The sequence below is a fragment of the Scardinius erythrophthalmus genome (genome assembly GCF_964197995.2).
Source record: "Scardinius erythrophthalmus genome assembly, chromosome: 8".
In the NCBI taxonomy this organism is placed as follows: domain Eukaryota; kingdom Metazoa; phylum Chordata; class Actinopteri; order Cypriniformes; family Leuciscidae; genus Scardinius; species Scardinius erythrophthalmus.
In genome coordinates, this window is record NC_138228.1 from 13,300,618 (window position 1) to 13,327,032 (window position 26,415).

Genomic DNA, 26,415 nt, shown 5'->3' on the forward strand with positions numbered 1-26,415 from the left:
AGTAGTATTATTTTATACAGAAATAAATCATTTATAATTCAGATGAGAATAAAGTAAAAGTTAATTAAAATTTAAAGGAAACAAATATATTGATCTGAAATATAGCGAATTAATTTTAAATTCATTCAGGTTACCAAACATATCTCAAGGTCTTTTGAATAAAGGCTGGCAGTCTTTCATTATCAACTGTTGTTGTGGACTATATACTGGAGAAGTATTTGTTCTCCATTTGAGTGAGATGTTTTTAAGTGGCTAATTGAGGAAAGTGCTTCCATTATATTTTATTATTAGTAGTATTAGTTCAAGAATAAAATAAAAATATCGGATTGATATCGGTATCGGCAAATAGCCAAAGCTGCGGCATCGGTATCGGTATCGGATGTGAAAAAGTGGTATCGGGACATCCCTAATGACAATATAACGGAGTCATATTTTGAAACCGGAGAAGACGACAGCGCGGGAAAAAAGGCGCAACGTTACATACCAGCCTCCGGTTCTGCTGCTGCCTCAAAAGATGCAGTAGTCCAGTACATGGCTACACATTTCCATGTTGTAAAATTAAAATAAGACAACATCTCTATTGCAAACCGCTCCATGTTGCGGTTCTTCTTGTTATTGGCGCATGACTACCAACGCAACGTATACACCAATACAGACATTCCGGAAAATGGAAGAGCTGCATGGACACACAAATCGGATATGAACAGTTGCGATACACATTGTGGACATCAATAATTTTAGATCAGATTCCAATCGGATACACAAATAATCGGATTTGGACTGACAGTCTGAACGAGGCCTAAAAGACATCATTTGAAACTGTAAAGAAAACCCGTCACAAAAACCGAACCGAAACTCAGCAAATACTAGCCAAACAAACATGAGAAACATGTCTATAGAAAGCTTGAAATGTCTACTTTGAAATGAAAATGAAAACAAATAGTCTCTGATTATGTAATCTGTATGAAACCAACGAGAGGTACAAGCTGTTATAAGTAACTGAAATAAGCACAAATGTCAGGGCATGTCAAAACATCTCTAGGGCCCCAAAAGCCCCTCAAACCCTAAATATGTAAATAATCAACATCACTAATGACTAAGAGTTTGGAGTTTATCTGCAAATAAAAAGAAAGTAGATAAACATTATTATTAACTTAATTTCTCACAAGATAACTGGTGACAACAAAAGCACAGAGATAAACGAGATATAATTTCATAGATCTCCAACAGAACGAGTGAGCAATGAAAAAAAGTTTTTAACCACAATAAAATGAGTCTTCAGACACACGTTCCCACAGGACTCGACAGAAAACCCTTCAATATAGGACTTTAAATGCATCACGGAGAATCATGGCCTAGGACAAATATAATCAAAACTGCATTTATAGCTTACCGTTCAGGGAGTCTCAGGTACAAAATTCAAATACTTCCCCCTCAGGGCTATTGTACCAAGATTAATGGTCTGGGCCTTCCAAAACGCACTTATAGTTTAAGAAACGCCTCTCTACGGTAAATGGCAGAGTGGATATTAATAGAAGAAGCTGACCGTAAAGTTTAGCGAAGAGATTAAAGACTCTTCCTGTGCTCTCTGAAGTAGGCCTGACACCAACAGAGGAAAAGGTCAACCTTGAGCTGGGCTGTGTGCCCAGACCAGAAAAATGAATGGGAACAGCACTGACCAGTGAACTGACCCCCTCTCTGAACGAAATGTCTCTTTTTTTTTAACACATTTTGCTGTGAAACGCTTCCACTCAATCCATCAGTAAAACAGAAGCAACTAGATCTTCATAATGTCTGAACACATACCGTTATAGTAAAACTTCACATCATCAGGAAGGGGTTGATAATCAGGGGGGAAATACGGCCCTTTGTGTTCTAGAAACTTCCATTTAATTCCATGCTCGTACTTCTCCTCTTCCCACCTGTGAAAAAAAGTCAAGAAAAGTGTCAAACAAAACTTCTAGGCTAAAAGAGGTCTCAAGAAGTTGCATGCAGAGAGCCTACCATCTCCATCTTTGTTTCTCTTCCTCCTCTTTCTTCTTTATCTTGAGAGCCCTGGCTGCCTGGATCTCCTCCTTGGTTTTTTTCTTCTTAGTGGAGACAGAACACCCCCCTTCTTCTTTTATCACCTTTGAAAGGGAAAAAGGGGTCATCACTGCAAACTTTGTGAACATTTTGTCTGCATTTTGCAGAAGTAGCAAATTTTCAAAAATATAGCCAGTTTAAATAAGCACTGCTGGACTCAAAGCCACCTGTGGAGAAGTGAGACTTTCCATTTCTTCATAATTTAAGTTTCTCGTAATGTGGTACTTAAAATCCTGTTTCCTGAAAATCTGATTTAAAATTGCTGCTTACTTTCAAATACAATTGTAACAGCTTTGATGCTCTGAAGCACATCTGAAAGAGGGCTCTAGTTAAAAAAGAAAACTATGAAACTGTGAAAATAGGATGTACGTACAAACATGATTAACTGCTGTTGATAATTTTGTCACGAGTTCTTGGTGTTTAGAGAGTTTTTTATGATAAACTTTAAGGCCATCTCTAGACATGACTTTTTTGTTATAATGGAGGAATACAACAGCGTCAGAATAGTGGCTATTCGGATAAAAAGCTTTCCTGGTTGAAATGTTGGTGGATCCACAGGAGACAAAAATCATTTACTTTTACAAAGATCAAAATACTTGGATAAATTTAAGCGCACAGAAGTCAAGTCAGTGGGAACACCTGATCAAAATGAACTCCTGAGGGGCAGCGTGGACATGGACAGCCTCTTTTCACGGTAAGCTAAAAACAAAACTGTAAACGGTTTCTCCTGAGAATAAGATTTTGAGCTCTGCAAGAGAAATGTTCTTCAAAACTGCTCTCCGCAGCACTAAAATGACAATCAACAGAAAGCTGTTGAACAAAATGATGGCTTTTCAGCAGAGGGAATCGCTTTTGTGACATGGTCTTTTAAATCCATCAGATTGTAAAGTGACCTTAAAGGACAAGCTGCGTTGACCTACAGATGGCAGTTTAGTTGAATAGCAAAAGTAGAATGAAATGATTTGTGAGAAGAAGAAAAAAAAGTGCTAACATGACTTTTCACCATGTGAACTGAAGTTTCAATTAAGACTACTTTCTTTTCTTTTCTTTTTTATTTTAAATCATCATTTTAAGCAAAAAAAAAAATAACCTGGTGGAGGCATTAATATAAAATCAATTTATAATAATGCAAAACTACCTAATGTACAGTATCTCAGAAATATCCGACTGTGCCTTTATGTAACTCATCTCAGCATGTGTCCTTTTTAAAGATTTTTGGTTTTCAATACCAAAATTACTAGCATTTCAGCACGCAGTCACTAAGTTCTTCTCTCTATAATCAATGTACCACTAATGCACTCTGGGTAAAGCCCACCTTTTCTTTTTTGTCCTTTTTCTTCTTTGCTGTTGCAGAGTTTCCCTGTCCCTCTTCTGCAGCTTTCTTCTTCTTCTTCTTTGGCCTTTCAGGGACATACAGTAAGCAGTCAATACTTTCTCGTCTCTTAAATTTCATTCAACACTGATGACAAGAAATGTTTCTTGTGCACCAAATCAGCATATTAGAATAATTTCTGAATAAGAACCATGTGACACTGAAAACTGGGGTAATGGCTGCTAAAATTTAGTTTTGCAATCACAGGAATAACTTGAATTTTAAAATAGGTAAAATAAGACAGTTATTTTAAACTGTAATACTTTACAATATTACTATTTTACTGGATTTTGAATAAAATAAATGCAGCATGGGTGAGCACAAGAGACTTTCAAAAAAAGAATACCAACACCATCACTTACAAGTGCATCATATCCAGGTGTCTGTGATTGATACACATATTATCTTTTTTATGCTAAAAAGTTTCAGCATGTTTGACTTTACAAAAAAACCATCCATTTAAAGGGATAGTTCAACCAAAAATGAAAATTACCCCATGATTTATTCACCCTCAAGCTAACCTAGGTGTATATGACTTTCCTCTTTCATACGAATAGAATCTGAGTTAAAGTAAAAAACGTCTCGCCTCTTCCGAGCTTTATAATGGCAGTGAATGGAGGATATGATTTTGAATACCAAAAAAAGTGAACCCATCCTTCATAAAAGTACTCCACATGGATACGGTCTTCCGAAGCGAAATAATGCGTTTTTGTGAGATAAATATCCATATTTAAAACTTTATCAACTAAAATAACTAGCTTATGCCAGATTTACAGCAAAATGGTAATCCTTGACCCAACGCATGACGCATTGACAAACGCAGAAGTGCAGAGGATAGAGCAAAACAAAACACCAGTCATGAATTAGAAGTCTAAAACGAGAATTTTTAAAGAGAAATGTCGGGGGAGTTTGAGTTTGTTGCCCAGCCCTGTTTGTTTGAACCACGAGAGGTGTTTAAGCTTAAGATACTCCTGGCGGAAACTAGTTATTTTAGTTGATAAAGTTATAAATATGGATATTTCTCTTACACAAACGCATCGCTTGCGAAGGCCTTTATTAACCCCACGGAAACGAATGGATTACTTTTATCATGGATGGATGCAGTTTTTTGGGCTTCAAAATATCATCCTCCATTAACTGCTATTATAAAGCTTGAAAAGAGCAGGACATTTTTTTATAACTCTGAGTCATATACGCCTAGGAAGGCTTGAGGGTGAGTAAATTATGGGGTAATTTTCATTTTTGGGTGAACTATCCCTTTAAAGGGAGCAATTCAAAGGCAACTGTGACAATCAACAGAAATTCCATCCTCCGCTGGCAAGACACACATTACAATAAAAGTACACATGCCAAAATTTGTCTAGTTGCATAGTATTTGTGTAAAAGTAGTCAAATGGTCATTAAAAAAACTTAATTTAATAAGCTAGACAATGTTTAAATTGCAAGGTCTTTGTAATTTAAATGCAATTTTTTATTAATTTTACATTAAATTATGCACAAATTCAGGTATAACATGTATATTGGTGTTCCTCCAATTTACAAAACCATGTTAATTATTTGATTAAAGATTAACCATATATGATCAATTAAATGTACAAGCTGTTTGTTCTAGGCCCATAAAATCACTTAATTTTATGTACTGTACTGTAAATTTCATTTCCATTAGATGAAAGTAAATGGTGACCATGGCTGCCCTTGGTACCCTCCACTTTCATGGTATTGACAACGAGCAGCTTTGACAAGCTGCTAAACATCTCCTTTTGTAAAAGGAAGTCATACAGGTTTGGAATTTTTAGGTGAACTATCGGTTTAAGTAAAAAGTGGCACAACTTACCCCACTTTACACATATATAAGAAATATATAAAGAGGAAAAAGGGATATGTTATTGGCTTATTCATTGCTACACCCAGAAAAAAACTTACAAAGGTGCTTCAAAGGTAGAAGAGGGACCATCCGTTTTATCCGCTTTTCTTTTCCTCTTTTTCCCTTTTGTTACAAAGTCTGGATCTTTGTCTGGCTCTTCCTTCACAATCACTAGAGAACTAAACAAGACAAACAGTCAATAACACATTAAAAGGCTGTGAGAACTTCAGTCTAAAAAAAAAAAACTAAAGGACAAAAACGCATTGACCAATGACAATGACTAAATTATGGTGATTACACAATAATGCTTAATGGCCACTGATGATAATTATATAATTACAGTAATTAAGTCCAAGGATAATTGCAAAGAGATGCAAGCTTCAATTTCCATAAAGCATGATTCAGATGTGGTGGGAGGTGAACAGACCAAATCAATTAATTACAATCACAATAACAAATGGTTCAATTCAGGAAAGAACTTTCTCGGAAAGATTAAGTGTAAAAGAACACTCGGACACCTTCAGCAGTTTTAAAGTCTGACCTCTGTCGTGTAAATCAACCTCCCACCTGCAATCACCAGCAGGAATTGATTTACAAAGCGTCTGATTGTCAAAGTCCCTGATTAGAGACATACCGTGTTCTTATCGTGAGACAGAAACAGTCAACGAGACATCTTAGATGGTCTAACTTTTATATCTGAAAATCTTACATATTAAATTATATCTGTATATGAAATAGAGCTTCATGTTAAACGTTTGCTTTCCCAGACTTGTGCCTCAGGCTCCAATCTACCCCCCCCCCCCCCCCCCCTCCCTTTATTACTTATTACTTTTCTGACATGCCACATCTTTCTTTCTAATAAATAAATTAATTTCCTGAAAGACAGCCAATGTAGCGAGAAAATCGGAATGGATATTGTCCAGAACTGCGCACTTTCAAATCATCAGAATTAATTTTCATCAACTCTAAAGGAAAGAGAAAAAAAATATGATTGCATATTTGAATTGTAAATGGATTAAAACTCATTTCCAAGTGCAGCTGCTGGCTGCTGATGCCATTTCTCTAAATCAAAAGTCTGGATCTGCAATACTACATGTGCGGTGCTAGCTATTAAAAATACCCTCACATGTGACAAAGTTGTCTCACTGTACCTTCTTTCTTCAAAGTCCATGCATTCCTCTTTAGGTGTTTTCATCTGAAAGATTAAAAAAAAAACAATAAAAAAAAAACATGACAACTAGCTGATGGTAACTTTTGTTTTGCTTTTCCCAAATATGGTGGCACTATTGCCTTGATCGTCTGGATGGCTATCAATAATGGACGCTGAGTTAAACAGCACAGGGTTTAATGCAACTATGGATTTAAAATAATATAAATAAAATATTCATTACATTAATAATTAAATCACATTATTCCTGAGACAGCAAAGCTTAATTTTTAGTATCATTACTCCAGTCTTTAGTGTCACATGATCCTTTGTAATCATTGTAATATGTTGGTTTGGTGATCAAGAAACTCTCCTTATTATCAATATTGAAAATAATTGTTTTGCCTAATATATTTTTTAACAGTGACTTTTTTTGAAGAATACAGTGCTAAGCATAAGTGAACACACCCATGCTAAAGTTGACTAAAAAGAGGATTAAATAAATGTTCTTCCTTAAAATACAAGGTGCATAAGTCCGGACACCCCTATGTTAAATTCCCATAGAGGCAGGCAGATTTTTATTTTTAAAGGCCAGTTATTATTTCATGGATCCAGGATACTGTGCATCCTGATAAAGTTCCCTTGGCCTTTGGAATTAAAATGGCCCCACATCACATACCCTTTACCGTACCTAGATATTGGCATGGTTTTATTTCAGTTAGCCTAATAGCTGGTTTGATTTGCATTAAAAGATGATCTTATGGAAAGTTCCCCATTATTTATTTACGATACATTATTGATTCACAAAGAAAATTGGTGTCCTTAAAGGTTGGAGTTTAGCCACTTTTGATCAAATTCCATGCAGAAAAAAAGTATACATTTCTTTTAAAAAAAAAACTTACTAATATACATACATATATATGTGTGTGTGTTCATGTACATCCCAACAAATTGAATAATAAAAATCAAAAATAAGTTCCAAACAATCTACTTACTGACTTGACAAGGACATTCCTTTACAATTCCATCTCATTCCACAGTGCAAAACCCAGTAAAACACTGTATTAAGGTGGCAGGTGATAAATAAAGAAGAGGCAATACATGGAAATATCAAAGAGATGAAGAAGCCGTGTTATGCAAATGTAAAGTTGCAGTGGAAAAGAAGGGCTATTTGTAGGTTTGACACACCACAGGGAAGCCCAGTCTAATCAAATGGCTTACAACCTGCTATCATGGAAAGCCATCTAGACCACTTGAGGCCAAACTGGTGCCCGGAGCTGTCAAGGAGAATCATATTCCACTACAAAAATATCTGCATGGCTTGAAATAGGTTGCACTAGAGAACATACTATTACTATCGTTCACAGATAATGAGTGGTTTAGTGCAACCGCTCTGAAAAGGGAAGATTGCATTGTTTGCTCCGCGTAACAGTCTATTCTTGTTACACCTCTGTTTTCGTAACCTATGAATCTGTCATCCGATCACAGACTTGATTGCTCGCTGACTAAACGCTTTTAGGTTACGCTCCGTGTAGCAGTCCGTTCTTGTTATATTTGGGTCCCTGTAACCTATGAAACAGGTTGAAAGCTCTGAATGATATGACTGCATAAATATTCCTTTACAGCAAAGCTAACAGGGCCTCTTAATTAAGCTGGACTTGAGAGAATCCCAGGGGCATGACGAAAGAAAATTAATGGTGACATTGAAGAACTACCTTCCTGTGCGTTTTCTCCTTCCCTTCATGCTGAGTCTTCACCTTTCCTTTGGCCCTTGATTTCTTTTTCTTTGGGTTTACTCTGTGGAGGAACACAAATGACGAGGAAAGGGATATGAGACAAAAGACCAACATATATCAGAAAAGAAAAAGGGGTGGGAATAGATGAGACGATGCTCATGAGATCTGAATCCATATAATCGCATTAAAAATAAACTTCTCCCTTCACTGGAGTGTTTGACAGTCTGCCAGCAGGCTTCATCACAACAGGCTGCTGTCAGCAACACTTACAGGTGTCCAAGTCTTTCATCAGATTAATTACAAATGCCAGAGACGGATGGATGTCCCCGGTGTTATCGCGCTCATATAATGCATTAGATATCAAAGTAAAATAATTTATTCATAAAGAAGATGGAGTACAACTCTCTGAATAATGAATGCAAGCTCTCTGGCACTCAGTTCACACTTGGTTAGATTTACGATTTCTGGTGCACATCATTTGTTTGGGAGGCTCAATTTGTCTCCATCTTTCGCAGTAACACGAAAGGCGTTTCGTGCTGCAAAGTGCAGAGCTGTGTATAATAATGCGCAGCTGTTGTTTGTGTTGCCATTAAATAGCGCTTATTCTCAGTTGACTAACACATATTTAGCCTACTGGTACACTCATCTACAGACTTCATAGATGCATTAGAGGTGATGTGTGAATTTGAATGCAGTGTGTGCCAGCAAGAGCACAATTACAGGATGTCAAGAAGTCAAGAACAAGAGCTTCTCTTGCCTACAGAACATTTGGACAAGTGTTTGGGGGATGTGATGTGATTGGACATGCAGTGCAACATTTGTTGGTGATGTATAAAGGGCCTAGTAGTGCAATGTACAGTGTACTTTTAATAACAGCTGTACTCACGCAAATGCATCTTCACTCGAGCATGGATTATCATTCAACTCTTTTTCCATGGCTTTCACAGAGCTGGAGTCTTCTGTCATTCCTAAAAAGTTGATGCCAATTAGAAATTCAACTATTTTACAATATCACTGACACTGAAAGCAAATCAGGTGTCTTAATTGGTTCACAAACTTCACAAAAGATAATGCTAAAACCTGAATTTAGCTCTGACATGTGAATAAATCAATAAACATTAATGCAATACCAGCAAATCCGTATATTGTGCAGTTGTTATGAATCCGCGTGGTTCCAAATCATACAGACGATCCACTGGTTTGAGGTTTTGATGTCGTGGGTATTTTTTAATCCAGTTTATCCTATCTCTAAAATGTGATTGTAAAATTTCCTGGTTCAGCAAATAATAATTTAAAATCGGTAATAAAGTCGCGTGTTAGCTTGAAAGGTCTCAATATAAAAGTTGCTGCACGCGTTTGCGCCAAAAAAAAAAAAACTTTCCAAATACGTCTGCCATTGGTCGGACAGAAAGGTATTCCCGCCTCAAGATCACGCCATTGGTTGATTTTGTTAGAGAGCCGTCTCTACGTTTTCTGATTGGCCAACACACCGCGGTTATTCTCCTGTCAAAAAAACAACATAAAGCACTCTTCAGAGAAAGATAAGAGTGATTTCTCCGGACAAACACTATTAAAATAATATTTAATAATATAGTTAATCATTATAGTATTATACATGTCTTAAAATATAATTTGTTATGGTCAGATTTTTTAAAGGCAAGACACCACGGTGAACTGGAGATTTTAACTAATAGCCTTCTTCACCAGTTGATTAATCACACAGTACAAAAAGACAATTGTTTTGTATGTCAAGTTTTCTGAAACGTTATGTTTAAATACTCAAGGCAATTTCTAATTAAATATGCATTCATTTGCATACATTTCCAGAACAGAAATCTGAACTTTTGATAAAGACTTTATAGAATAATTTAATTGTTTATTCATTTTTGCTTTACATAGTCTTCTTTTTACTTTTATTTACTTTTACTAAAATAAGTGAGCTGGGGAGTGGGGAACAGGGTTTCCTACCCTTCAAAATCTCAATTTAATCTCCTGGGCCCAGTTGTTCAAACGTTATCGGATCAGATTGGATCAAATCTTGAAAATGGGTTGTAAAAAAAAAAAAAAAAAGGATTCTGAAATCAGTTTAGAACACAAAATCCAATCTTGGTTTTGATCTGGATCAAATCACCAGTTTGTGTTCAAAAGTTTTCTAGTAATGTTGGGATACCTGATTATCCCAGCAGAAGGGTGGATTTCAGGAACAAAAATTTAATAAAACTAAGACTGGTCAAAAAATAACATTTGTATCAAGTAATACACACACACACACATTTTTTTTTTTTTATCACTGTTTGTAAACTGCATTGGCACTATCATAAGAGATGAACCTGTCAGAAGTTATTTGCGAGCGAACACAAAGTTTCTCGGCTGAATGCTACACAAAATTGTCTGAGAGAAGGCAAAAACATTGAAATATGTGTATCTGAAAGTGTAAATGAAAAGGGTATCTGAATCAGGGTGATCCAATCCAGTTTTGCTTTGAAAAAACAGCAAAAAAGTAAGATGGATTACCTGATCCTGGATAGCACAACATGAGATTTCCAAATCCAGATCATTCTGATCCAGATTAAACTTTTTGGAACAACTGGGCCCTGGTTACTAGTGTTATTTTGATAGCGTCTTTCTTTTTTAAAGATTAGTTCAGATTTGTGAGTTTGTAGGATCTTTTTTTATTGCATAACAGAACAATAACAACATAAAAAATACAAAGGATCACAATGTATTAAGTTGTTCTTTGTGCTGTCATGCATTTGACATACAATTGTGCACGGTTCCTTTAAGAGATCCCGGAAGTAGATGAGTAGACAACATTGTGTACAAGGTTTATTTCTGGTGCGAATTTGTCAGGCGCGCAATGACACCTTTCCACTTATCTACAGCCGCGCGCTCTTTGCTAAAGTATTATCGACACAGAGCTGTATTAAAAACGGTCCAGGGACTCAGAGCGTGGGAGTTCAGAAACATGTATCCATGCAGTTCCATCGCAGAGCACAATAGCATGGAGGAGATCCTGAAAAAGACAGTGGTCCCATTGCCCACCTATGAGATGAGAGAAAAATCTCCACCTCCACCTGAATCCAACAGTCTGGAGTTTATGCTCTTCTACAATAGTTTAGAGAAAGAGCAAAGACTGGAGTTTCTCGAGAAGTTATCTCATGATTTCGGGGTAGATCACAGATGGGCTTCGGATCTGGCTGCGAAGTTGCTGGACACTCAGGGGCGGGATGTGGCCACGATCCTGCAGGTGGAGGACAGGTTACGGTACAGTTTGACACCTCGGTACCGACAGCTCCTCACGCACATCAGCAAGGTTCAGGGAGGGGTGAAGTTTCTGGTGGACCTCAGGGCAGATCTCATCGAGTTCGCATCCTCAAAAATTAGTGACAGCCCACATATGAGGGTAAATACTCATAATTTCATCGTTTTATGTATCAAATGTAATTGTTTTTGGGGTCATTCCAAGAGAAAAAAGGCGGAGTTTGTGTTCTTCATACAATGTTGGGGAGAGTTACCTTTAAAAGTAATGTTGCAATACTGTGTTATACTCCTTAAAAAAAGTAACTAATTGTGTTACATTTTATGGAACGCAATACGTTACGTTACATTTGCGTTACTTTTTCTCACCTGGGTTGGGCTTACTTGTTTGTTTGTAATACCAAAAATAAATGGCTAAAAACATAAGTTAAATTTTTGGCACAAATAAAGTCCCATTCACACCAAAAGTGAAATTCATATTTCACACCAAAAGTGAGATGATCCTTTTATGATCCAGCGCACACAAAGGCTCTGCACCTTACTCTAAAATTATCTATAAATCAGAAAACAAAGTAACTTACTTTACTTATTTGAAAAAGTAGGCTAACTTAAAAAAAAAGTAATTTGTTACTTTGCTACTTGAAAAAGTCATCTGATTACGTAACTCTCGTTGCTTGTAATGGATCACCCCAACACTATACATAGGCTACATATATTTATACATTCAGTATTTTCCTTGCTTTGTTAGCAGAAATGTTCAATATGATTAACAATTAAAACATAAAGACCTACAGATATATTTAGAATTTAGTGAACAATAAAGTTGAGTTGTGTCCCCAGGCTACGTCTCTCTACCTTTTTTTTTTTTTTTTTTTTTTACCATAGTAACAGTTTTTTATTTCCCTATAGCTCTGTTTCCGTGATTTTGTACAGTAAATAACTTGCTATCGAAAATGTTATAGAAATATCGTCATTTCTTTAATAAACACTGTGTAGGCAGGCACCTGTGTCATGGAATGACCTTTTGGCTTTTCAGATGGTGTCAGTGAATACTGCATTCCTAAAAAAGGGCTTTGGTTATGACATGGCTTGGAAACTTGTGATTTGCCCTTTCCCCTACTTTAGATCCTGGTGGTCTCTGATTTCACATGGCTGGTAGTGTTTGGTGCCAGACGACCTCTGTCCCACATTTGTGAACGTCACAGGCTTCAGCTGTGACATAGTTTGTAATGTTGTGGTGCCAAATATACGTTTGAATTCATGGAATCCTGTTTTAATTTAAGTCACGACGTCACATGGACACATGTCTGTGTGTACAAGTCAGTCCAACATTTTGTTCCTGTTTTAGCTCCTCTAAATTTGGTCAAATTGATACAATTTCTCATCTGTTAAAGAAGATAAATTATTTTTGAATTAATTGTTCAGAAATCAAGAATGTTTTTTTTTAGTTTGAACTTTATGCTTTTAGAAATTTTAGATTTTTATCCCTTTTTTCCCCCTGCAGAATTCTGCAGTATCGTAACACTTGTCATTCCCAAAATTCAACAAATCCACTTGCATGTTTGTGTGTTAAATATTTTGTCAACTTTGATTATGCGTTCAGCTTCATTTTACACATGTTTGTTCACCATGTTTAAAATCCTTTCTACAGAATCCAGAGATCTTTTCCCTCAAATTCAGTGTAGAAAATGTGAAAATATTTGGTCATCCTGAGAATAAGCCATTCATTAGGATTCAAGTCTGGTTTGGTCATTTCTCTGTTGAAAAAATGTTTTTCATTCCATGAACTCAACAGATTGACACTGTTTCTCCTCAAAGATTTATCTGGAATTGGCCTCATCTGTAATGCCCTTGATGGCAACAGTCATAGAAAGATAATGCCATGCTTCACACAGCATACACTCTTAAAAAAAATAAAGGGTCTTGGCATCAATGTTTCCACGAAGAACCTTTAGCATCCATGGAATCTTTCCATTGCACAAAAGGTTATTTATAGTGGAAGATTTTTAAAAGACAGCCTTGCTTTCATTCGTAAACAATTTAATGCGGAATCTACTTTGAATAAGATCTATGAGGAATTACTGCATGTTGGGCTTCATTTGATTTGAGTGTTTTGAGGCCAAGTAGGTCTTACCAGACCAAAATATATTTCAGGTTCTCTCTCATGGTGCCTAGCAAACATCAGTATGACATTCTCTGCCTTTTTCAAAAGTGAGTTTTTCTGTGAAGTGCAAAGAAATCCTTGAAGTCTGGACAGCTTCCCCCATTTCAGCCAAAGAGATGTGCAATGCTCTTAGTGTTGTAGACGGCCTTTGGGTCACTTGCACAGTATCTTGTTCTGATGCTTATTTTTGAAGCAGTCCAAACTCCAATCTTTTTCCCCCATTTTGTTACAAAGGACTTCATAGTGATTTTTGGAAAGTTTGAAACTCTGTCAGTGGTTTTATATAGCCTTCTCAAATGTTTTTTTTTTTTTTTTTACACAGGTGGATTGAAAAACATAAGAATTGAATACATGAGGTGAATTGTGAATAAGGGTTTGATTTACTAACAGCTTGCACCAGCGCGAACCCTCTTTTGGCGTTAAAACAAACTACTGTCAGGATTTATTACACGCAGTGAAAAAAATTGTGCTGAACAGGCATGGGCACAGTTATTTTTTGCGGTTCAATATACTGGTAGGCCTATTTCCACCATTATGTACCACCCAAAAAAGCATGTTTTAAACCAGACGCTATTTGTGCTGCTCTTGGTAGATTGTGTTGGTCATCTGTGTTCTTTAATGTGCACGTCATCAGTAGATCACTCACAGAACTTTCCACTTTCCATTGCACTCTCATGCTAATTTGGCCTGCTAAGTAGATCTGGCCCTTAATGTTAAAAAAAGAATATTAGTGTATTGCTTACTACACACTGGCTACTATTTCTTAAAAGTAAAATGTGAAAAAGTACTAAAATACTCAAGTACTCAAAATATTGGAACCTATATATAAATGTATATATATATATATATATATATATATATATATATATATATATATATATATATATATATATATATATATATATATATATATATATATATATATATATATATATATATATATAGGTTCCAATATTTTGAGTACTTGAGTATTTTAGTACTATATTTATATATATATATATATATATATATATATATATATATATATATATATATATATATATATATATATATATATATATATATATAAATTGCTGCAATGCCATAGAATAATAGTTTTTGGTTCCTCAAGAAACCTTCCAGTGAGCAGTTTTAAAAGAAACAAACAACTTAGCGTGTTTAAAGAACCTTTTCCACTATAAACAACCATTTGTATATATGATACAGGATTACTTAATAAAATTTCAATTTAAATAGGTTGTAATTTGACATAAGAGTGGGAAATGATCAATGAAAGCTGAATACACAATTGATGTCAAGCTGACATTCAGCCAAGCAATAATTTGGCCACATGACCACTCATTGTGTATTCTGCACTTCATTTAAAAGCCCTTTTACCTGTTAGTGAGTGTTAGCACAGCTCTCAGCGTTGGCTTCCCTTGCTTCTCTCTATCTATAATAATATTGCATTACAGCATATCCCCAAGGAATGCTTCAGAGAAACCGTCTGGCACACCTCCAGCCCGCTAGGCCCTATCAGAAATCAGATTCTGTGTCATTAATATATCTGAGTCAGTGACAGTGGGGTGAAATAGCAGCCTGATGCAGCGTAAGGAGGTGTCCTGTCACCCAAACTGTCCATCAGTTGAACCATTGCTAAGATTAGTTACTGTTGCAGGCTACGCAAGCTTTACAAATTGAACAGTGCAATTTTCAGTAAAATGTGTTCATAAAGTGGTTGAATGGACTGGAATGAAGTGTGACATTGCAAACCATATTTTCTTCAACATTCTCACTGCTTCAAATGAATAATCAGGAATATATTAACATTAATTGACCTGTTAATTAGGAATAACTTCTCAAGTTTAGTTTAAAAATAAACTGCTTTAATACTCTGTGTACCTTATGTAAGTATTATAAATGACTACAACAACTCTGATTCACCGACAAAGAGATTGAAACCTGGATCCATAAACTGTGAACTAGCACCTGAACTGATTTAGCTTGCTTCCTACCAGCCAGAGTGCTGAAGAGCAAAATGCATTAAAATGACAATAATCGGTCAAGACAGAGAACAGCAAAGATGCTGAGCTTTGCAGTAAACTTTAATCACACTTCCCAAACTCTCCCGAGCAGAATTATCAGGATCCCAAAGAAATGTCAGTTCAAATCTCTGGGCAGGTGCACCTCTTGATATATAATCGATAAACAGATGTAGTCTGTCTGGACTCAAACAGGTGTCCTGCAGATTTCTTCTGAGTCTGCATTGTATTGGACTCTCAGCAAGCTTTCCACAGTTTTCCTCAGAGCAATTTAGGTTGACTGCACTGATTTGCCCTCTGCAATATTAGTGATTGAAAGTTACATTGGGTGCCTTGTCAGTAAGCCATTTACAATTCCTCAGTCCATTAGTTTTGAGATTTACATTATATTATAGCAGGAGTAGTCTACTCTCTGAAGCATTTAAAAAAAAAAAAAAAAAAAAGCATTTTGAAGCATTAGTGATGTACTGGAAATAAAAAATCTTTTGCTTGAATCCTAAAACAAAAACAGCAATAACTATGTCAATTTGATTTACATTCTAATATTTCTATATGCCATTTCAACATATTTTACTAAGCTGCATTTATGAATTTAATATTTTGAAAGTGTTTACATTTATGTGTTGCTTTGGTGTAAAAATAAATAAATAAATAGCCTACTTAACAGTTAGTTAAGTTTATAAGAAAATAAGTTTTTTTTTTTTTTTTTTTTGCTATTAAAGGAGTTCAGTTCACCCAAAAAATATTGTTTGGACCCTATTGACATTTTAAATATATCTTCTTTTGTATTTCATACAAAGGTTTAAACCACTAGAGGGCGAGTAAATAATGACCGAATTTTCATTTTTTGGATGATCTATCCCTTTATGCCATTTATATATTTTACAGCATATTTTACAAAGCTACATTTATGATTTTAAACGTTTAAAGCCTTTATATATAATGCATTATAAAGGTATAATGCATTATTATAATGAATTATAATGAAAAATCCATTATAACATTTGCAGAATTTTTGTTACATCTGAAATTGCTAGTTTTTCATGTGTTTTAATGCATTATACTTGCTAAAGGTGAGTTTAATGAATAGATAAGTATTATAATTATGTATGTAAGTATTATTATAAATATTATAACTGTGGTTACATTTATTCATGAGACCATACAATACATTATAAGGTGAATTACAAGGCAAGTAATTAATGCATTCAGTTCTTATAATACAATTATAAGGCATTACATAGAAAGTGTTACCAAGTATTTTTCTTAAATGCTCACGGTGTAAAACAGGCTTTCATTTTTTGTGTGAACAGGTATTGCTCTAATGCCACGATTCGCTCCATTTGCACCTGCCTTCTCCACTTTTCATTCATGTCGGTAAAATCTGAGAATGTCAAAAGCCCAATTTCAGGTGCAGGCATTGCCACGTCCTTGACATTCTTGCTTTTGTGCAGTGCAGATTCCATGCAGCAAATGTTCTCTGCCCTTTGAAGTTTCAGCGTGGCAAAGGTTTTTCTAGCACTTTGGTGGGATTAATAATTTGTGATCTCTGCATCTGCCTTGACGGTTATAGTTTAGTTCGAGTTGGATATCTTCCCTTCTCTTAGGCACACAAGAAAATATTTGAAACGGCCCAAACAGTGCAGTGCTTTTGAAAGTTGTGTCCTGCAGTGCGATGGTACATATCAAAGTTGGATTCCACTTACGCACGCTTGGCCCCAGAGAAAATTCAGCCGTGTAAGCAAATACAAAACTCTTTTTGGGCGAATACATTCAGCTGCCCTGAATTTGAAGGTAGAATATCGAATAAATGCTTAGAAGTAATTTCCCAGCCCAGAGAGGATTTGATGAGTTTAATGTTAAGTGGAACGGTGACTTCTGGGGAAGCCATAGGCTGTGGATTGCACTCTGAGTAAAGCTGAGATAGACAGAAAAGCAAAATGCTGTAGACTACTCCTCCAGTTCAGTCCCCAAATGGCCTGCTTTCCTTGAACAGCCATCCTGTTTTCAGGAAACACTACAATCCGAACTTTTGTTTGTTTTGGTGCTATTGAGCTATTGGGAGCTTCAGACATCTTACCTTCACACCCCCTGGTTATTTTCTACATGCAAATGCATGACTTAGTGGCACGTTTATGTATGCTGATCTAAGCAAGCGGGTTTTATAGGGAAAAGCGTGCTGAGAAATGATAATTCAAGATCTTTTGCTTGCAGGTACCGCTGAAAGTGTTACAATAAGGTCAGATTTTACGTGTACTACCTATAGATGAGGGCGAAGCATGCACAGACGGCCGGTGTTGATGTTTGATTGACAGGCCCACAATTATTTTAAGCGCATGCATCTGTGGGACAGGCTAGCCTAGAATTTTTAAAGCTGCTTTGTGTGAGTGCGCCAGCGACTAGATCTAGATATTTGTATGTGTGCTGTGTTGCTCATCACCATTATGAAAGAAATCTGACCCTTGAGGGAGAGTGCAGAACTATATCTCATGTTGAGAGCAACAGCTCTTTGATGAAATGGAACTGTGTTTACCACAGAAATCTTTCAGCATCCTCGAATGGACGCTAACACCGTTCCCTGTGCTCTAATGAGAACACCACCAGAGCAAATAAACAGACGCTAAGAGCTGCAGAGGGAAATGAGACTCCTCTGAAAGTGTTGTGTATGGGACAGATGAAATGGCAGCAACTGTGAGTTGGTGGGGTTGCTTCACAATATCTGTGAAAGCGCCTGTGAAATATTAATTCCACCAACGGAAGCCGCACACTTTATAATTAGGCACCATTATGAGCGCAGCTGTACTGAGAACGCTTCTTGAAAATCGTTGGGTATTGCACATGAATTATAATATTAAACCGGCAATGATCTACACTTTGCAGCATATTATTTTTTGGACTTCAGGGGAAAAAGTTTTTTGCACGTGATTTAGTTTTGCATGACCATTTTCGACACTATCTTTGACCTTTATGATTAAACAGGCTGGTTTTGCAGCTATACTTTTAAGACCATATGTAAATAACCTCTTCGCAAAACTGTGATGATTTCTGGATGACCCATTTTTAGGGCCCGAGCACTGATTGTGCGAGGACCCTCTTGGAATTGCTCCGTTTTTGCATTCCAAACCTTGCATTTCAAGGCGGTTCAATTCAGTATTTCCATATGTAACTTTAGGTTTGTGTTGGATTTGTAGTGAAAAACTATAAAATAAACATTTTTAAAACATTAATTTAACAGTTTTAATTTTAACATAACTCACATAACTTTGTGCCTATGGAAAAATGTGTGCGACTGAAATCACATTTAAAAAGTAAATTATTCCTTTTTATTTGAGTCTGATTGATTTGGTTTAATCGGGTCAGGTTCAATCTAAGGTTATTATGAGGCTAACTAAAATTATTCAAAACTTATTTATTAATGAACTTATTATAACATTATTATTTTTGTTAATTGAAACAAAAAATAAGTTTGTTGAAGCACTAAAATTAAGCCTAAACCTTATTCAAAATATTCATAAAATATGATAGTACATAAATAATAGTATATAAAAAAATATGTTTCAAAACTTAAAAAATAGGGGACGGGTTAACTTCTCATATTCTTCATCTGTTCTTCTGTGTTTGTGTATCTTGGTGTGTTAGGATCTGAACAGCACTCTGAAGAGTCTTCTGTCAGAATGGTTCTCTGTTGGGTTACTCCGACTCGAAAGAATCACTTGGCAGTCCCCTTGCGAAATCCTTCAGAAGATCAGCCAGTAAGATTTGTCTCGTACGTGTAAACATTTCCTTTTTATTTGACGTCCCAGCTGAGCCTTTTTTCTTTTCTATTTTTTTTGTCTGATCCTACAGGTACGAGGCGGTCCACCCTGTGCGGAACTGGACGGATATCAAACGCAGAGTGGGGCCGTACCGTCGATGTTATGCCTTCACCCACGCTTCAATGCCCGGAGAACCACTGGTGGTGCTGCATGTTGCCTTAACTGAGGACATAGCAAATAATATCCAGGTAAATACAAATGGAAATCACAGTTGTTTTTCATCACAAAGAATAATTGATGGCTTGATGGTTAAAATGTAAATAGAGTGTAAATGTGTTATTGGGTCCATGAATGGTAGAAAGTGTCCTTGTGCAGGATCAGGCAAATGTATTCAGAGACAGTAGTGGAGTAATACAGAGAACAAAGACAATGTGCTCAGAATGTACAGAAATCTGCCAATGCCTCTAGTGAGTCCCCTGTGAGTCTGTTACTATGTGCCTCTTATTTTTCCCAGGGAATCGTGAGAGAGTTTGCCACTTTAGATGCAGACGAGGATGTGAACAAGATCAATGCTGCCATCTTCTACTCCATCTCCTCCACTCAGGCTGGGCTGCAGGGGGTGGAGCTTGGAAATTACCTCATCAAGAGGGTGGTCCGAGAACTGCAGGTGGGCAGATGAATGAGAACATAAATCATAAAAAGATGTTAGCACTGGTTATGTTCATTACAGCTGTTTTAAGAATTATTGCATCGAAAACTCGGTTAATGAAAAATAAATGCTAGGAATCCCCCTATATATAATGCTATAATAATATAATAAACTATTATAATAATGAATCTGTAATATATTACTAACAGAAACTAAAAGGGTTGATATAGTAATTAATAAATGATTTTAGACATTTCTTCAAATAAACAATAGTTATTAAGGGAAAAAAGAAATTACATTTCAGTTTACCTCTTGATTTTATAATTTTTTGCAGTTTAATAAAGTTTGATTTTTTATTAATATTTACATTAATTACATTGCGTTTAAAAATTACAATGTAACATCTTAAATTGTGGCGCTCATGGTGTGAGATGCTGAAAAAAGCAATATACAGTGCTTAAAACAATATATAAATAATAAGGAATAAAACAATATACCGACTTATAAACAAGTTCTAAAGCCGCTTTGAATGTCTAATTAATAGCCTCTTTTACACCTACAGTCTTTACTGGTAAATTAAAAATTTTACTATATCTTTCTATGGCAGAAATAGTAAGGGTAATATGTGGTTTCTAAATTGAGCAAGAGTTTTATGGTACTGTATAATGGTACTGTAATTGTATATATGGTGTGTTTACTAGAAATGTCTATATGGTAATTTTCCAGTAATTTACCAGGTTTAATGTGTGAAAGGGGCCTATGTTAATCTACACTCACCTAAAGGATTATTAGGAACACCTGTTCAATTTCTCATTAATGCAATTATCTAATCAACCAATCACATGGCAGTTGCTTCAATGCATTTAGGGGTGTGGTCCTGGTCAAGACAATCTCCTGCACTCCAAACTGAATGTCAGCATGTAAAAAAAGATGGGAAATATATATATATATATATATATATATATATATAAATAATGGGAAAGAAAGGTGATTTAAGCAATTTTGAGCATGGCATGGTTGTTGGTGCCAGACGGGCCGGTCTCAGTATTTCACAATCTGCTACTTACTGGGATTTTCACGCACAACCATTTCTAGGGTTTACAAAGAATGGTGTGAAAAGGGAAAAACATCCAGTATGCGGCAGTCCTGTGGGCGAAAATGCCTTGTTGATGCTAGAGGTCAGAGGAGAATGGGCCGACTGATTCAAGCTGATAGAAGAGCAACTTTGACTGAAATAACCACTCGTTACAACCGAGGTATGCAGCAAAGCATTTGCGAAGCCACAACACGCACAACCTTGAGGCGGATGGGCTACAACAGCAGAAGACCCCACCGGGTACCACTCATCTCCACTACAAATAGGAAAAAGAGGCTACAATTTGCACGAGCTCACCAAAATTGGACAGTTGAAGGCACACTTTAGGCCCCTTAGTGCCAATTGGGCATCGTTTAAATGCCACAGCCTACCTGAGCATTGTTTCTAACCATGTCCATCCCTTTATGACCACCATGTACCCATCCTCTGATGGCTACTTCCAGCAGGATAATGCACCATGTCACAAAGCTCGAATCATTTCAAATTGGTTTCTTAAACATGACAATGAGTTCACTGTACTAAAATGGCCCCCACAGTCACCAGATCTCAACCCAATAGAGCATCTTTGGGATGTGGTGGAACTTGAGCTCCGTGCCCTGGATGTGCATCCGACAAATCTCCATCAACTGCAAGATGCTATCCTATCAATATGGGCCAACATTTCTAAAGAATGCTTTCAGCACCTTGTTGAATCAATGCCACATAGAATTAAGGCAGTTCTGAAGGCGAAAGGGGGTCAAACACAGTATTAGTATGATGTTCCTAATAATCCTTTAGGTGAGTGTATAATGTAATGTATTCAAATTATCGTTGTCTAGGGGATTTTGTCAACAAATACTAAATGCAATTTAATGCAATTAATTAATTGGCATTTTGTAATGAATTCAATAAAAAAAATGTAATTGATTGACAACCTTAAATACTATAATATGTTTAATATATTTGTCCCACAGCATCACCTAGTGCCAGGCATTGTACATTTCTATCTACATACATTGTGTGTTTCTATCTGGAATGGAGAAAAAAGCAGGAAAACTAATAACATTTCAGCTGTCACCCTCAATAACATGAGGAAGGAGGGACACATGGCATATCACAGAGCTGCCTATTTACTAGATGAAGGCGGAATTAAATGGAAAAGAAACGAGAGGCACTCAGGTTTATAGATTTGGATGAGTTTTTCTTCAGCAGGAGTGTTGGTGAAACAAAGTGCCGGGTGGCTGTTTGTGTAATAGATGTAAACCCTAGTAAAGAGCTCTCTGCGAGCGGCTGCAGTTCTCTGAGTGCTGATTTACCCGAATGAGAGATTGAAGGCATCATTTGAGTGGAAATGACGGCTGATAGATTTTATTTCATGCAGATTGTGCATGTTGATGCTCTGGATTTGTGTTTGAATTAGATTGTTTTTGAAGTATGTCGGTGTAGATAGCTCGTTTATCTTTGAATCAAATTCTCTCCATCTCAGTCCATAAATATTCACATTAGCCTTACAACCATATGTGACCCTGGACCACAAAACCAGTCACATGGGTAATTTTTTGGAAATTGAGATGTATACATCGTCTGAAAGCTGAATGGGCTTTCCATTGATGAATGGTTTGTTAGGATAGGACAATATTTGGCTGAGATACAACTATTTGAAGATCAAAAAATTAAAACAGAGAGAAAATCGCCTTTAAAGTTGTCCATTTATGTTCGCGATTGTGCTGCATTCACTCACAAAAATAAATGTTTGATAGATTTACAGTAGTAAATTTACAAAATATCTTAATGGAACATGATCTTTACTTAATATCCTAATGATTTTGGGCATAAAAGAAAAATCGGTAATTTTGACCCATACAATGGATTGTTGGATATTGGCACAAATATACCTGTGCTACTTGTGACTGGTTTTGTGATCCAGGTTCACATATTTTCTAGCAAAATATATATTTTTTTCCACCAGTTATAGTTACTATTGTAAATTATAAATAGATTTTTTTTTTCATTTTCTGAAGAACAGTGGCAAGTTTAACTGTTTAAACAAGTAAATGAGGATTTCTTTTGTCATTATTGTTGACAGTGATTAAACTTGAGGAAAAGTTAGTGTAATCATGTAACCTTTTAAGAATTGTTCACAAAAGATTCTTTAGGGAGCCAAAAATGGTTCTTCTATGATATCAATGCGAATACCCCCTTTTGGAACCTTTTATTTTTAAGCATACAGGTACTTTATACGTTCCTTCAAACTACAAAGACCTTTGTCAGGGTATCACCATATTTAATTGTTGACAGCAATGAAAACGAGGCAGTGAGGGATAGAATTCAGTGCATTCAATGGATTGTACTGTTGTTTAACAACAATCCAATGAATCATCTTTCTGAAAAAACTTTCAGTTTACAAAAACTCCATAAAACAGTTTTAAAAGTTGTGAAAATTACGTGACCTATGATCTTTGTACAGTGCGTGCCATTGTAAAAACTGTACATCTATTTCTCACAGTCTCGTTTTCATGCAAAATGGCGTCTTACCCGACTAAGGTCTATAAACTTAAGACAACCATGTCTTCTCAAGTTTTTACGGTTAAGCAATGAGAACGATTTGGCTCGACGGTGGAAAATCATCTATAGATGCCAATAAAGAACCTTTATTTTTAAGAGCGTGAGTGTCTGAGCTCATCCTTCCGCTGAAGAAAGAGTAAAGGTGACTCACCATGCCACAAGGGGATGATTGGCGTGATGGATGGATGATAGACAGAAAAAAAAGAGGTGGAGAAAGGAAACGGTGTGATTGAGGAGAAGAGGAGGAGGGTTTGCTTGTCTTTCAGCAGAATCCTCATGGGGCTCTTTTGCACTCACTTTCTGTCTTACATTCACTCTCTTCTTGTCCTTGATCTTCATTCTCTCTCTTTCTCGCTCTCTGTAGCTTTAAACCTGCTGACCAATGTTTTACAGTAAATTGAGTTGATGAATGAAAGGTGACCCTTGGACATGCTTAATCTTTCTTCTCTCCGGCCTGTCTGAAGGAGTGATACATGGCAAAGAATGAAAGCGAGAGAGAAGTGTGATGGACTTGAGATGTGGAGGACTTAAAATCTCTGCTCCTCTGGGGGCAGTCTGACACATTTGGTTTGTTCAGTGCTTTCTTCTGGTTGAATGTGGGCGTAAGAGGGAGAGAAAATGAGTGTATCTATGCCCTTGTGGGCGAAGAGAAAGAGACACTGTGGACTTGTTCAACATGGTTTTTAAATCAGCACAAATGGAATGTGTGGGATAGGAAATAAGGAGAAAAAAGAAGATGAAGTAGAGAGTATACTACAGTCCAAAAGTAATTTTTTTGAAAGAAATTAATACTTTCATCCAGTAATGATGCATTCAATTGATCAAAAGAGACAGTAAGTAGTACATTTATAAAGTTATAAAAGATTTCAAATAAATGCTTTCTTTACACAAAAAAGCAGCACTACTGCTTTTAACATTTATAATAATAGGAAATCAGCATATTATAATTATTTCTGAATGATTATTTTACACTGAAAAGTAATGCCTGCTGAACATTTTTCACACATACTTTAAAATATATTAAAATAGGAAAGTTATTTAAAATTGTAATAGTATTTTACAACGTTACTCTTTTTACTGTATTTTTGATCAAATAAATGCAGACAGAGAGGATGGATTGATAAAACCATATATTACTTTGTGCATGTGTTAGTATAGATATTTGACAGAGTATAGATAGATAGATATTTGAGAGTTAACTGTCTGTTTATCTTTCTGTGCAGAGTGAGTTCCCACACATGGCCCAGTTCTCCAGTCTGTCTCCCATCCCTGGCTTCTCCACATGGCTACAAGGGGCTCTCGGACAGCACAAGAGGGAGGGACGTGCCACGGAGCTCCTCTCTGAGCAGGAGTGGAGGGAGGTGGAGGATGTGACAGGAGCTGCTCCCGGCGCTCCGGCTCTGGAGGCCCTGCGCAGGCTCATCGGCACCAGCGAGTGGATCCGCTCGGATCGCCTGATCCGCTCTCTGGAACCTGCGCTAATGCGGCTCTGTGCCTGGTACCTGTATGGAGAGAAACGACGGGGCTACGCCCTAAACCCTGTTGCCAACTTCCACCTTCAGAACGGTGCCACCATGTGGAGGCTGAACTGGCAAGCGGACACGAGCCCGCGGGGCATCGCCAACTCCTGTGGCATAATGGTCAATTATCGCTACTTTTTGCAAGAGACCAGCACTAACAGCGCTGCCTACATGCAGAATAAATTCATCAAGGCCTCGGAGCAGGTGCTGGGACTGGTGTCGCAATTCCAGAAGAGCAGCAAACTATGAATCAAATCTGTGGCTCTGCATTGGGACAAGATGATCTGCACTTAAATTCAGGGTTATAATTTTTAATATCTGATCTGCACTGGGTGGATAAACGCAATGAGGGCTTAAACGAGCCTCATACAGATCCATTGGGCTCTGCGACTGAAACCAGATTGTGTCACATTTCATTTTTAATTGAGATGGACAGTTGTACTCTGCCTTTCTGAAAGACAATAATCCAATAAATCAAATTTTAAAGGGACATTTTACTCACCCTGAATATCTGTATGAATTTCGTTCTTCCTTAGAGACTCTTCTTGCAGCCTTTCCTCCAACAGTAGTTCACAATGACCACATACACACTGTCCAAAAGGGATGATAAAGCATTAGTAGTCCATGTGATTTGTGCACTATATTACATGAAGGTATTCAACAGCTTTTTGTGAAGAAAAAACTGAAATGTGAATTGCCATACACCATTTTTTGGAAGGTGTGCCAAATGCCCATTCATTTCAAGGAAGAAAAAGATAATTGTCCAAACGATTCTATTTGCCTTGGCCCTTTTCAGCAGTGCTTGAGTTATGCCTCTGTTTGATTAGCTGGTTGCTGATTTTGATGTGGACTTATGCTACACTTTGAAAGACTGTGGGTAATGAAGCAGGACAAATCTATCAGCCCCTGTCATGTCTTTGCCTTCTCAGCGTGTGTATGTAAGAGAGCGTGCCAGCGCGACTGAGTGGAAGCTGCTGTAATAAATGATGTTTTGATTCCTTCATTAGTGTGATCTGATTCACTGTGAAATGGCTGTCTGTATGTTCAAATGTGACTCAATGTGCGCACGATTGTGTGCTAGCTACAAATATTTATTTCTATATAAAAATTCTACTTCCAAAACTGATTTTCTTTCTTTTGTTTCTATTCTAAACATGATGCGCTATCTCGGATGTTTGATCGATATTGGGCAATGGAGGATGTT

At 36.6% G+C, this 26,415-nt stretch overlaps 2 protein-coding genes across 3 annotated transcripts in view; one reads left to right on the plus strand and one right to left on the minus strand.

Annotated features, from left to right (window-relative positions):
• LOC308694978 (DNA topoisomerase I, mitochondrial) overlaps positions 1-9,592 on the minus strand; it is a 36,057-nt gene extending 26,465 nt beyond the window's left edge. The window contains exons 1-8 of one of the 2 annotated variants that reach the window (XM_081372852.1): positions 9,335-9,592; positions 9,091-9,172; positions 8,184-8,265; positions 6,473-6,516; positions 5,381-5,500; positions 3,401-3,485; positions 2,005-2,129; positions 1,807-1,922 (exon numbers count right to left, since the gene is read on the minus strand). In XM_081372852.1, coding sequence (XP_081228978.1) covers positions 1,807-1,922; positions 2,005-2,129; positions 3,401-3,485; positions 5,381-5,500; positions 6,473-6,516; positions 8,184-8,265; positions 9,091-9,170 — 652 coding nt within the window. In that variant the 5' untranslated portion in view covers positions 9,171-9,172; positions 9,335-9,592. Of the gene's footprint in view, positions 1-1,806; positions 1,923-2,004; positions 2,130-3,400; positions 3,486-5,380; positions 5,501-6,472; positions 6,517-7,463; positions 7,597-8,183; positions 8,266-9,090; positions 9,173-9,334 lie in introns of those variants that run through there. The other variant, XM_081372853.1, reaches the window with a different exon arrangement.
• A 1,367-nt stretch (positions 9,593-10,959) lies between these two features.
• On the plus strand, positions 10,960-26,214 carry mlycd (malonyl-CoA decarboxylase). Its single transcript, XM_081372854.1, has 5 exons — positions 10,960-11,607; positions 19,287-19,399; positions 19,494-19,650; positions 19,917-20,069; positions 24,915-26,214. The coding sequence occupies exons 1-5, from the start codon at positions 11,062-11,064 to the stop codon at positions 25,458-25,460; spliced, it is 1,515 nt and encodes a 504-aa protein (XP_081228980.1). The 5' UTR covers positions 10,960-11,061; the 3' UTR covers positions 25,461-26,214.
• The last annotated feature ends 201 nt before the right edge of the window (positions 26,215-26,415 follow it).